Source organism: Dipodomys merriami, unplaced genomic scaffold (assembly GCF_024711535.1).
Source record: "Dipodomys merriami isolate MVZ:Mamm:240054 unplaced genomic scaffold, mDipMer1.0.p SCAF_4, whole genome shotgun sequence".
In the NCBI taxonomy this organism is placed as follows: Eukaryota; Metazoa; Chordata; class Mammalia; order Rodentia; family Heteromyidae; genus Dipodomys; species Dipodomys merriami.
The window spans coordinates 27,075,068-27,087,500 of record NW_027205603.1 but is presented as its reverse complement, the minus strand read 5'-3'; the positions used below and the strand labels follow the sequence as shown (position 1 = coordinate 27,087,500).

At 37.0% G+C, this 12,433-nt stretch overlaps 1 protein-coding gene across 2 annotated transcripts in view; it reads left to right on the top strand.

Annotated features, from left to right (window-relative positions):
* The window catches only part of St18 (ST18 C2H2C-type zinc finger transcription factor), a 136,964-nt gene that overhangs the window by 29,444 nt on the left and 95,087 nt on the right, over positions 1-12,433 (top strand). For both annotated transcript variants that reach the window (XM_069990704.1, XM_069990705.1), the window contains one exon: positions 8,235-8,265. In XM_069990704.1, coding sequence (XP_069846805.1) covers positions 8,240-8,265 — 26 coding nt within the window. In that variant the 5' untranslated portion in view covers positions 8,235-8,239. The remainder of the gene's footprint in view (positions 1-8,234; positions 8,266-12,433) is intronic.

The following is a 12,433-nucleotide window of genomic DNA, read 5'->3' as shown; positions in this document are numbered from 1 at the left end:
AACTATTTGCTGGAGTCGTTTGGCAAAAGGACACAAACATATGGCTTTGGTTTATATTCAGCATTGCCAATTGTACAAAGTTACAGAATGAAGTCTACAACAGCAGTGACAACTCAGAAATCAAAAGGGGGAATCATAAGAAATCATCCTCATTATGATACTACCCAAGCTTGTCTCAAGGCTGATATCTTCTGTGCTATGCACTTACCAGTGACTTCGGCAAATCCTATAACATGAGAATGATGTACATGAAAGTGGCCCTGGAATAGAGTTATTGCCCAGAGAAATGTGCTTAATCATATAGCAGACTGAATTCTTCCTCCAGGTTTGGTGTTTATGGGAAGGAAGTAAGAGAGGTGAAGGAGATGTGAAAAAAAAAAAAAAAGCATCTTCAGCTTTCTATAAACAAAGACAGTACCATAACAGATATACAGGAACAAAGAGTTAAAATCAAGAATTGTGTTCTCTAAATGAAGAGTGAAAAATCTATTAAGCATACATTTTTTAAAATCTTCCTTTTTAAAATATTCCTATGTTTCCTGAGTAATCAATAAAGGTCAAAAAAGAAAACTAGAAAAGTGTAAGGAGGGTAAGAACAGAAAATACATAATTAAATATCCTCATTTCTCCCCATAAATCAACATTCTCCTTTATTCATTATTGCAGTTCACTTCCTTAGAATTTTCTTTGTGTAACAGGTAAACATCTTGGCTGTCATTTGGACTGATCCAAAGCTATATTTAGAACAATTTGAGTCCAACGTCACCAAAAGAAAGAGTACTTAATGTGAGGTTCTTAGTTCCTCAATCTATACAAATTTCATTCCAGTGCTCTGGCATCAGTCATCTAGTCGTTTCATTTTCTTGGCTTAGCCTTATCCAACTTCCTAGATTTCTGTTTGTTACCTACAAAATTCATTTCTAGAAAGAAAGTGTCCACTGAGGATAAAGAGCTCCCAGTGGAGCGGATCCCACACCTTTCCTTACCAGCCACAGAATATCCTTCTACCGTCTCTGAGAATTCCTCAGTATTAAAAGGATAGTCACAACATAGAGAGAACCCCACTGCCAGTTCAGATGTCAGGAGAGTAGCCTGGTGAAACCTAGTTAAGGAGGGAAATTATTGCAAGCTGGTATGTGAAGGAGTTCTCAAATTAGAACTCCCTGAGTGAAATATTTAAGTAGGCCTTGCTAAGATTCATTGGACAATGTACTCAAAACATAGTCATTAGCAACACTTCACTGATAGTGAGAGACCCTAACTTTTGATAATGTAAGCCTACATTGAGGGTGTTGTGTAACACTCTGTTGGAAAGGAGAAACAAAATTTCAGTAACACCAAGAGATTGGTTTTATCTAATGTTTAAGAAGTGATTACATATTTGTCAGGAGAGTTGGATTTAATTGTCAGCCTATTTATTTATTGCAATTAGGTTAAAATAGGATTTTAAGTTAAAAATTTTCAAAAGGAGCTACATTTCCCTACATACCAGTAAGTGACTTGAGTAAATTCAAATCATGTTGAATTTATGAGATCTCTACATTACTCCTTGTATCACGGAGAAGCAGTACTGGGATTCCCTCGTCAGCTCCAAACAGGCACCAGATCTATATTCTTAGGAGACATTTATGAGGTTTGCTTTTTGCCACTTACATAAACTCCAGGGAGAAGATGGTCAAATACAATTAGCTAGAAAGACACTTTATACCCTATGTAGATTTGTTGGTATATAACCTCTTAAACAAGAGCTTTCAAAACTTAGAAAGTTACATTTGTTTGGTGTCACTTTTTCTGCATTGTATATGAGTTTAGTTCCATTTCTGATTCTTGCCTGTCCTTCCTCCAAATGTTGCTGTTACATCCTTGTTTCAAAGTAACAGTCCCACTTACTGTTTGTCCTCATGTTTACTCCTTTCCCACAGAGAACTAGACATTCACTCTCTTAAAGGTTTCCTTCACAGCTTAACGGTTTCCTTCCTTCCTTATGAATTAGATACTGAGCAAAACCTTCTTTTGTCTCCTGTCAGTATAAATATTATACATAATATCTCCTTGCTTATAGGTTAAACCAGTCTCATCTTGAAGTAGTTTCAGACGAATACCTTTAATACTCTTATCCCTGTGAAAGGTAGATTGTCAAAGCCAGGAAGAATCCACTATCAGAATTTCAGAAAATGTTTTCTGTTATTTTCATCAATGAACTGCAGAATTAGTTACATAAAATCCCTGTGAAATCTGGGGGACAAGTTTGGAAAAAAATAAACAAAAAATTTACAAAGTTAGCTACAGACTCTTCAGTAGAGATAATCAAACATTCTTTTCTAATGGGGGGAAAATTAAATTTCTAACAAAAAGTAAAAGTTTCAAGATTGCATTATATGTTATTTGGTCATTTTCCTCAATTAGAGGATAATCTTGTGTTTCTTCTATCATTCTGGAAGAATTAGGGAGGATGATTCCAATGACTCCCCAGTCCAGGTCTCAGGATAGGCATAGACCTCAGCAAGGTACCCATTTCAATGTGATTTTATGAAAACTGAGTCTATCCATTGGCAATTTATTAAGATCCATGGGAATAATCTAAGTAAAGAATACTTAGAAATTTCTATTCCCATGCACAATGCTCTTGAGAACAAAGACTTGTTATTTGTTTGCTTTGCTGGGAGATGGAACTCCTGCTGGGCAAATGCTCTACCCCTGAATTACATCCCCAGTCCCTAAAGACCTACATTTGAATTGAAGTAGAAGAGAGAAAACTATCTTATGAATGTTAAATTCTCCACTCTTAAAAAGAAAAATGTGTGCTTTACACTTCCAGTGATTTTTATTCCCCAAGAAACCACAAGCCATAACCAGATACTGAACTTAGTAACCATTGTTCTTCCAGGTAAAAGAGAGAAGGAAGGTGAAATACACTGCTTATAAATTGTGGCCTTTGTGCATTTCACTCTCACACGTTGGTCCACAAGGTAAATTTGAAAAGTTAATATAACAAAGAAGTTACCAGTTTATAAAATGTTTGTATAGGATGTATAGAACAATAGCTCAATAAAATGCAATTATGAGACTAGCATTCCAACCACAGTGTAGGGGAAGTCTATGAATATTTATGCATTCCTTCCAATGACTTACTGGTGAGATGGCTGCATGGGGTGGCCACAAGACCCACGCCCTGGGATAACTGAATTGCAAAATAGAATTCAGCTGCAAGCTGAATTTAAGTCTGTATTTAAGTATGTTCCTGAAACTTTTATGTGTGCCTGCTGTCACTCTTGGCAATGTGTATTTCAGTTTTGGTAAAGAAACTCGTGTGTTCAATTTTCCCTTGCCTTTTAGGGTGGGGAGAGTTGATAGCACCCGTGTGGCAGGATAATAGACTTGAGTTGTGTGGATGCCCTCTCCTGGGAATAGTTTCCTTAGAAATATCTGATGGGTTTCATCATTTTAACCCTCACATGCTACTGATCTCTCTTAATCTAGTTATTTGTGTAGCACATGGAGGGCGTTTGTATGAGTTGAGCCACTTTATATGCAACAGGGATACTCCCTGAGGAGGGGGATTTCACAAGGCAGTGCGCACCATCCTGAGTAAACCAAGCCATTTTAATCTTAGGCGGTGTCACATCTGTCATAAAAACTCATGTGCTTTTTAAGGAAGGAAAAATGACAGGAAAAAATCATCTCTGTTTTATTGTTGTTTTCTCTTATTGTGTAGTTTTTAAATATTCATAACAATGAACCATTTTGTTTAGACTAAAGCAACTGCCGTTCAGCCAAAGTAGTGAACACTTTTTGTTTGCTAATTTAAAAAGCAGCTCAATGATTGGTATGGCGTTTATTGTGAAGCCATGACAAAAGAGTTCTGGTGGTTTTAATAGTTTGAGCTTACGAGAGCTGTCGTTAATTTCATCTGTAGTGTTGCAGGTGAAAAAATGCACAATGGATAAATAGTCTATATTGGTTTAACTGAACATAATATATAGTGTGTTCTGGAGTTGTTTGTCTCAATAGACTATAGTAATCAAAAGTAATGAACCTATTATGTGCAGGACCTTGGAGAGCGTCAAATGGCAGTAAAAGTGTGGCACATAAAAGGTTTATTAAAGGAAATTAAAGTCCATCATTGCCACACCTGCTCCCCTATTATAAGTCTATGGCAGGTCAGTGCCTTCAATCACATCCTAGCCTCTGAGAGCAGAGACGTGGTTCCCATTACCATGGCAGTCACACTGCTTCTGTTCTTGTCAGAATTTAAGGATGGGAGCCACGGAGCGCACCTTCTGCCTGCCTCTGATTTTCAGCAAGTGAAACAACTTATTTATATTTAAGAATTCCTCCTGACAATGTGTAGAAGTGAATTAAACAAAGAGATGATTAGTAGATTCTAGAGAAACGAATGGATGTTGTCAAGTTATAGTCTATGAAAACAAAGGCTTGAAAGTCCTTCCACAGCCCTCTGAAAATTATTTGATTACACTTAAAATATTCAATAATGTAGGCAATTTGATACTGGCATTCAGATATCATCTTCTTTATACATTTAGATGATCATAACCAGTAGTTTTTCTGGAATTCTGGGAGTAAATATAAGTCATTGTTGACACTCAAAATTTTCAATATTATTTTCTGGGGGCATTATAAGGGTTTGTCTACATATTGCTATTTTACATGGGTAATTATCTTTCCTAACTTAGGATGTACAAGTAGTAAGGAATTTTAATTAATCATCCAAAAATCTTTTGGTTCAGCATTTGAGATTTTATCCTTTCCACTGCTACTGTTGACAGAAGCTTTGGACTCACCAGCAATACTTGTGGTCAAAGCCATCTGCACTCTTGCTATCTCTCTGAAGTATCTCTAAAACTAGTGGTATGCGAGGACAGTCACAGTTAGATCCCTGTCTTGTTAGAATGTGATTCAAATGTGAAAGGCCTCAGGCACCAGTGGCTCATGTCTGTAATCCTAGCTACTTAGAAAGCTGAAATCTGAGGATCTGGGTTCAAACCTAGAAAAAGTCCACAAGGTTCTTATCTCCAATTAACCACCAAAAAAGCCAGAAGTGGAGTTGTGGCTCAAATGGTAAAGTGCAAGTCTTGTGCACAAAAACTCAAGGACAGTACCTATGCCCTGTACTGGTGTACATGCACATGGGGGCGTGCACACGCACACACACAGACACACATATACACACAAAAGTGTGGGAGGCAAATACTGTTTTTCATAATGGCCTTCATAACTTCAGAACTTTTTACATTTGATCAAAGTCAAAGAATGACTTCAGGACTTTGTGTTCACATTGCAGATGGATGCAGAGCCTGAAGATAAAACACTACATACTCACTGTAAAGGAGCTCAGGGTGAGTTAGCAAGAAGGTTCCCATACACAGTGTCCACTGTACAGTGAAAGATGGCAGTGCCAGTGCCCCTCCCTAGTGGAGCTCAGACTATTAACAACTTGCTCAGAGTTGCTTTGATTCAAATGAGGCCAGGACACTGATTCTTGGCACTGAGGAGTAAAATGTCATAAATCGGGAATTAAAGGACTCAAAAAAGTCCAAATGATGAGTGATACTTTTACAAAATCAATCATGAGTAGATTTGAACATCATTTGAAATATTGTAAGTTTCAGCAAGGGAGGTATGCATCAAAGAGACCTTCTAATTATGGCTGTGACCTGTAGTGACCAAGGGAGAAGACTGGATTGTCAGTTTATTGCCAAAGCTGATTTTGATTTTGATGGTACCCAGTTTAGTGGCTCCCAGTCTATACTTAGTTGGAGTAAAATGATGATGTTGTTTTTTGACTCTCCCTGCTGGGAGTTTCCAGCAGCTCTGCAAAGTAATGTTTGGAAGGTTTAACTTGCCTGTTATTCCTCTCCTTTTGTAACCAACAGATGGTAATGTAATATTGAAATATAAACAGACCCTTGATGATCTAAACAGCTGGAAAACAGGATTGGCTGGCAATAATACCCCTTAAGGAAAATAACTTTTATTATAATTAGCTATATTTCCATGACCCTTAATTCAGTAGAAAAACCATAGGTTTTCTACTGAAAAGGCACTGGGTAGCTATTTCCTCCTAACACCCCTCTCAGTGTCTTCCTTACTCAGGAAGAGCCAGACTGGCTGCCTCCTGCACTTATCTGGAAGATTTTGAAATTCACAGTTGAAAGCAGCTAATCAAGTGAAACCTTTTTTGCTAGTTATATGCTAATGTATATGTTCAAGGTGGTTCATTACTCTTTAAGCAAAATCCAGAATCCTCAAATTTTAACATTGTCAAGAATGCTTTTTCCCCCCCTGAGATTTCATATATGGCCTGACTTTCTTTGAAATTGCAATCCTGCCTTTACCTTCTTCTTTAGTGCTGGGATTACAGGTGAGTGCCACCTTGCCAGGCTCAGGATAATTTTTTCAAGTAAAATTCAATCCAATGTTATTATTAGCCACAGAATCCAAACTATAGAGCAATGCTTTACAGGATATGGGACTTCTCTCTTCCAAAACAAAATTTTTCCCTGTATTATTTTCTAGTTTTAGTTTAAATTGCCTATAAAGAAACTATATTTTACATCTTTATATTTGTAATGTAGTGTTTTAGAGTTTAAAATTTTGTATATAACAGCCTCTCAATAGGATACAAAAAAATTTTTTTTGGTCGGTCGTGGGGCCTGATCCCTGGGTCTGGGTGCTTCCCTCAGCTCCTCAGCTCAAGGCTAGCACTCTACCACTTGAGCCACAGCGCCACTTCTGGCCTTTTCTGCTTATGTGGTGCTGAGGAATCAAACCCAGGGCCTCATGAATGCAAACCAAGCACTCTACCACTGAGCCACCTTCCCAGCCCCAGGATACAAAATTTTAAGAAGAGTTTGTTTCATTATTTAGGATTGATTCACACCTGCTATAAATATCAAGTTTTTAGAGATATTTGGATTGTTTCTTTTATTTTGATGTCTCAAAGCATAATACTGAATTATAGTTTTGAAATGTGTGCCTTTTAATTTGCAATTCTTTTTGGATGTCAAATTCTCTTGGCACACATATATACACCCTTAAATAGAGCCAAACTGTTCTTCTAGAAGTGAAATGACTGTTTCTTGTGAAGCATGAGTAATTTTTAAAACCACCTGTTGTCTTCATCCATATGCTATATATCCATTATGTGGGTAGGTATTTATAAACATGAACTCCTTCCGTTCTCAGCACTCCACTCAGAAAAATCGAAGCTGTTTTGGATTTTTTTTTTACTATATTTTTTGAAAGGTTGTTGATATTAGCTTATCTGACGCTATCTATCTCTCCCTACCTACATATAGGAATTGTATAGAATAAAATTGAAACACATTCATTTAGTAAAGCTTTACCAGATTCATTTGAATGCTTTTTTGTGTATATATGCTTGTCCTGGGGCTTGAACTTAGGGCCTGGTCACTATCCCTGAGCTTTTTGCTCCAAGCCAGTACAGGCCATTTGAACTACATCTCTACTTCTGGCTGCTTGCTGCTTAATTCAAGGTTAAGAGTCCTGTGGACTTTCTGTGTTGGCTAGCTTTTACTGTGATCCTCAGATATCAGCTTCCTGAGTAGCTAGGATTATAGGCATGAGCCACTAGCTCCCATGTTTGAATATTTGTTTTAATGTTTTAATGTGCTGAAATATGTCTCCTTGAGGATGAGGATATAGCACAGTCCTAAAGCACTTGCCTGGAATGAAGAAGGCCCTGTGTTCAATCTGTAGTATCTCTCACACACACACACACACACACACACACACACACACACACACACACACACACACACACACACACACACACACACACACACACACACACACACACACACAAAGAAAAAAAGAAAAAGAAAATAGAAAGCCTTGAAATTATTTTAAATAATTTTATTAAAAATAAATCTTATTGTAAAGATAATTCCAGTCTATCTTGTTCCTGTAATTTTTCAATGACCCTCTAAAGTCAGGTACTTGGAAAGTCTAATGCATAACTACAAGGCCTTGGACTACCCAAGGCCCTCAGCCCCAAGTAAGACTGTTCTGGGTCATGTTCATCGGTTTTTTAGCTAAAGGACCAGACAAAAATAATAATAATAATAATAATAATTCCAAGCAGTTAGAAGCAAAAATGGGGCCTGTACTAACAGCTTATTGGTTATTATCTCTAGGTCAGTGAAAAATTCAGCTGACTTAGTTTTTTTTCTTTTTTCTGATTTTGTGAACAGTGCCAATGGATTCTCTAATCCAGGAGCTCAGGTAAGATGTGTCCTGCATTACTTTCTCATATTGACTGGCCTTGAATTTTAGAATGGTTTGTCTTTTTTAAGTCTCATAATCCATACACCCAGGAAATAACAAGGAGAGCACTGTACTGATAATGAATCCAAAACAACTTGAATTAACAAAACACAATAATATTTTTAATAAGTTTTTATTGTGAAATACTGTACAGAGGGGTTACAGTTACATGAGCAAGGAGCAAGGTAATGAGTACATTTCTTATCAAGCATTGTTGCTTCCTCCTTTGTTTTTCCCCTACCATCCCTTCCCTCCACCTCTATGACTACACTCGCCCCCTCCCCCCTGTTTTAATTGTAAAGTTCGTTTTTCAATATAGAGTATTGTACATCTCATTGTTGCAATGGGCCAACCTGTATCCCTATTTAAACATTTTGTTTTTTCCCTTCCCCTCCCCAAATTATACCGACATCAAATACAGTCACAACAGGGGTTATACTGTGGGGGAGGGACATACAAAGCAACAAAAAAAAAATCACATGTTATGTTAGAAACAATAGCAAGCAAGAAAAAAAAAACCACTTAGATTTGCTGTCTTGGACAGTGACTGTCTCTTTCCATATACCATGCATGTTAAATTTTACACTGAAGGTCAGTGAGCTGAACTATCTATCATCTGTGAACCTGATTAATGAATCACCCTGATTTTAAGTTATTCACATTTTAAGTAATTAGATAAATCCATCAGGTAGTCATATTGTATGTTATAGCTTACACATCAGAAAATAATGTATCTAAAAAGTTTGTGAGTAGGTTTGCATCTTAGGTACTCTTAACACCTCTGACAATACTTTGAAAATCTCACCTTATTAGGTTTTGCATGATAAATTCTAACTAGATTTTCTTTTCATGGAGTTTTTGACAAGGTATAATTTAAAAAAAAAAAAAAAGAAAAGAACAGGGGCTGGGATGTAGCTCAGTGGCAAAGCTCTTGCCTAGCAAGTGCAACATCCTGGGTTCGATCCCTAGTACCAAAAAAGAAAAGCCAAAAAAATACAGTTAAAAAAAAGAAAAGAACATACTTGTTTTTTTAAAAAAAAGATATGGTGATGAAACATTTTCTGTCAGGAACATGATGTTCCCCTGGCCCATTTTGTCTACCTAGAGTCCCATATCCACTACATGTGTTCTTAGGGTAATACTTACAAAATGGAATGTGTGTAACAGTATCTGCATATTAGGAGGCATGAGTAACACTTTACATCATTCTTTTCCTAAGCACCTGACCTTGGATTTCCCTAGCACGGATTATTTTGGTTGTTTATTTCTGTTGCATATGATTCATCCTGTACCACATTAGTCTACCTGTTTAGTGAGCACCTACCTATTTGAATTCATCAGGCTGATGCTCTTGCCTGCTAGGGAATCTGTGGTTCTACCTGCGTTATCAGTACCTTTGTTAAGAATTGTAATTTGTAAACTACTTTGATGAAAGCAGGGCATATAGTACACTTATGCATTTGAATAGCACTAAAGTATTGAACTGCTAGTCTCATTTAAGTTCTTTTTTTTTATTGTGAAAATGCCATACAGAGAAGTTACAATTACATGGGCAAGGCAATGAATGCATTTCTTATCCAGCATTGTTGCCTCCTCCTTTGTTTCCCCTTCCCATCCCTTCCCATCTTCCCCCACCACCCTCCTGTGCCAAAGTTGTAAAGTTCATTTTCGACATAACATCTTGTACATCTCATTGTTGCAATGGGTCCACCTGTATCCCTATTTAAACAATTTGTTTTTTCCCTTCCCCTCCACATATTATACCAACATCAAATACAGTGAAAACAGGGGTTATACCGTGGGGGAGGGACATACAAAGCAGCAAAGAAATATCTTATAAATATGTTAGAAACAATAGCAAGAAAGAAAAAACATTTGAGTCCTTATCTTGGAGTTCATTTCACCTAACATCAACTTATCTCACCATTTCTGCTTGTCTCAGACATAAACTAGTTATTGCAAATAAGGGAAATCATGGGACCTATATTTCTTTGGGCCTGGCTTATTTTACTTAATATAATTTTTTCCAAGTATTTCCATTTCCTAACAAATGGGACAATATCATTCTTTCACATGGAGGCATAGAATTCCATTGTGTATATATACCACATTTTCTTGATCCATTCATCTACTGAGGGGCATCTGGGTTAGTTCCATATCTTAGCTATGGTAAATAATGCTGCAATAAACATGGCTGTGCTGGTAGCTTTAGTATGGTCTTGTTTGTGATCATTCAGGTAAATGCCCAAAAGTGGAATTGCTGGGTCATAGGGGAGCTCTATGTGGAGTCTTTGGAAGAATCTCCATACTGCTTTCCAAAGTGTTTGAACAAGTTTACACTCCCACCAACAATGTAGCAAGGTTCCCTTCTGCCACATCCTCTCCAGCATCTGTTGTTATTAGAGTTCTTGATTCTAGCCATTCTAACTGGGGTGAGGTGGTATCTCAGTGTTGTTTTGATTTGCATTTCTTTTATGGCTAGGGAGGTTGAGCATTTCTCTTTCCTCTTCAGAGAAGTTTCTCTTTATATCTTTAGCCCACTTATTTATTGGGCAGTTGTTTTTTTCAGGATTTACTGTTGGGGGATTTAATTTTTTGAGTTCCAGGTATATTTTAGATATGAGACCCTTGTCTGTTGTATGGCTAGTGAAGATCTTCTCCCCGTCCATGGGCTTTGTATTGATCTTGCTATGTATGTCCTTTGCCATGCAGAAGCTCTGCAATTTCATGCAATCCCATTTGTCCAACCTTTGTTTGATTTGTTGTGTTTCTGAGTCTTTTTTAAGAAAATTTCGGCCTGTGCCAAGGAGACCTAGGGTTTCTCCTATTCTGTCCTGTAATGTTTTCAGAGTGTCTGCTTTGAACTGAGGTCTTTGATCCATTTGGAATTGATTCTGGTGCAGGGTGATATATGAGGATCTATCTTTAGTTTTCTACAAGTAGTTAACCAATTTTGCCAGCACCATTTACTGAAGAAGGCTGTCTTTCTTCCATTCTGGTTTTTTTTTTTAGCTTCCTTATCGAAGATTAGATGGCTATAGGTCTGTGGGTTCATTTCTGGGTTTTCTATTCTATTCCATTGGTCCTGAGGTCTGTTCTTGTGCCAGTACCAAGCTGTTTTGATTACTATGTCTTTGTAGTAGAGTTTGAAATTTGGTATTAATATTCCTCCAGCACTGTTCTTTCTGTTAAGAATTGTTTTTGCTATTCGAGGTCTTTTATTGTTCCATACTCATTTAAATTCTTGCCTTTTAAATGTGCTCTCATTTAAAATTTCTGGAAACTTTTCTTCCTTCTAGAAAGATTGAGAGAAGCTTGAAATTGAATGTCTGAAGTTTGTAAGTGACTTGCAGAACCATGGGTAGGCTTCTAGTGGTTTATTCCAAGAACTATGCTCATGACCATAGAGCTAGCTCCTCTGAGGAGCAAATACGAGTTTGTACAAGAGTCCGGAAACTCCAAAGGGAAAAAGAAACCTTTTTAGTGATGGGTCTTGAAGAATAACTTGAGGGAAAAAAGACAGAATTTTTAATGAATTTATGTGTATTTATTAACCTAAGAAGAAAAATAAAGCTCAAAGCAAAGAAGGAAGTATTTAACAGAAAGAAGCAAATTTATGGGGGGGAATGTTTTCTATTGCCTTTATGGAGAAATATAAATTACTGTTTAGCATATTATTAATAGTAAATCATGACAAAACTAATATTCGTTGAGGTCTTCTGTATCCGATACTATTATACTTATATCTTCATATCATCCAATTACTTCACTTAATACTTCTATTCTTATAAAATAGGAACCTTTAGGACTTCAGTTTTCAGAGAAGTACAGTTAAAACAGTTTATATATGTTGCCCAAGGGTATTCCATTGGCAGGTAACGTCCAGGCCAGCTTCTCCATTGCCCAGCTATGCTTTCTCTCACCCACAATACTGTGTGAAATGTAAACCAGAAAGAAACTAATCATTGTCTATGCCTTCAAGCAGCTGCATTTTCAAAGCACCACATTTTAACCTCTCTATTTTGTTTTCAACAGCCTAGTTTTCTAAAATGTGGGCAAAGGATACATTGTACTTATTAATGATGTTTCTTACTCTTCTACTTCTCTAAAATTCATTTTTGTATCA